The sequence below is a fragment of the Buceros rhinoceros genome, unplaced genomic scaffold (genome assembly GCF_000710305.1).
Source record: "Buceros rhinoceros silvestris isolate BGI_N320 unplaced genomic scaffold, ASM71030v1 scaffold36656, whole genome shotgun sequence".
Classification (NCBI taxonomy): Eukaryota; Metazoa; Chordata; class Aves; order Bucerotiformes; family Bucerotidae; genus Buceros; species Buceros rhinoceros.
The window spans coordinates 1,432-2,495 of NW_010419911.1; the positions used below are offsets into that span (position 1 = coordinate 1,432).

At 64.8% G+C, this 1,064-nt stretch overlaps 1 protein-coding gene across 1 annotated transcript in view; it reads left to right on the top strand.

Moving 5' to 3' along the window:
- Nucleotides 1-1,020, top strand: part of LOC104496051 (RILP-like protein 1) — a gene marked incomplete at both ends in the record, with an annotated part of 1,855 nt that extends 835 nt beyond the window's left edge. Inside the window, 3 exon segments of the mRNA XM_010139117.1 lie at nucleotides 12-112; nucleotides 311-502; nucleotides 847-1,020. Of these exon segments, the coding sequence (XP_010137419.1) occupies nucleotides 12-112; nucleotides 311-502; nucleotides 847-1,020 (467 nt within the window).
- Nucleotides 1,021-1,064: the final 44 nt, after the last annotated feature.

The following is a 1,064-nucleotide window of genomic DNA, read 5'->3' on the forward strand; positions in this document are numbered from 1 at the left end:
ACGGAAGGAGGGGGAGTTGATGCTGCGGCGGAAAGAGGTGGTGGACAAGCAGAGGGACGAGCTTCGCGCCCAGGCCCATGAGATCGTCTGCAAGAGCCGAGACACGGAGGCGGTGAGCGTGTGCGAGTTCCTGGTGCAGTGTGTGGAGGGCCTGGGGACCTGCGTTCATGCCACCTGCCCCAGGGCTGTCATCGGGGCTGGGGAGCCTGCTGGGCCAGATGCCTTTCCCATGGCTCTGTACGTGCTGATGTCCCTGGGTGGGGGCCCAGAGCTGCTCCGTGCCTCACTCGCCTGCCCCCGGCCCCTCCAGCTGCAGGAGCAACTGCATCGCTTCATGGCCATGAACGAGGACCTGCGTCACAAGGTGGCCGTGGTGCAGGCTCAGCTCAAGAGCGCGCTGGAGAAGAAGTCGGACTTGGAGGCCGCGATGCTGCAAACCCAGAGGGAAACGAGCAGGAGGAGCAGGACCAGCTCCGACAGCCAGCGGCCAAAGCCCAGCCTGGTGAGTCCGAGTCTGAGCCCGTGGCCCTGCTGCTGCAGGGCATCGCTAACACCAACCCGACCTTCCCGGCCCTGTGCAGGGCTCCTGGCATGTCCAGACCCACTGGCTGCCAACAATGGCAGGGGTGGAGACAGGAGTGAGCAAGGGCAGGTGATGGGGCCCAAAGGATGAGGAGTGGTGATGAGTGATGGGGAGAGACCATGGTCCGTGGAGGGCTGCAGCCACTCCAGACCAGCAAACTCAATCCTGAGACTTTTCCAGCTCTGTCTGCATGTGGTACCCAGCCTCTGGGGGGCGGGATTCGGGGTCTCCGCTTGCCTGCTGACTCCCTCTCCACCCCCCAGGAAGGAGCACCGACACCTGCAGAGGAGCCGCAGCCCCAGGATGCGGAGCCGGGTAGGAGCCCTGCTCACTGCTGCTTCTCCAAGGAAGAGCTGCAGCAGATCCTGCAAGAGCGGAACGAGCTCAAGACCAACCTGTTCTTGGTGCAGGAGGAACTGGCCTATTACCAGCGGTGAGTCCTGCTGCGGCGGCGGGGGGCAGCCGGCTGGGGCACTCCCCG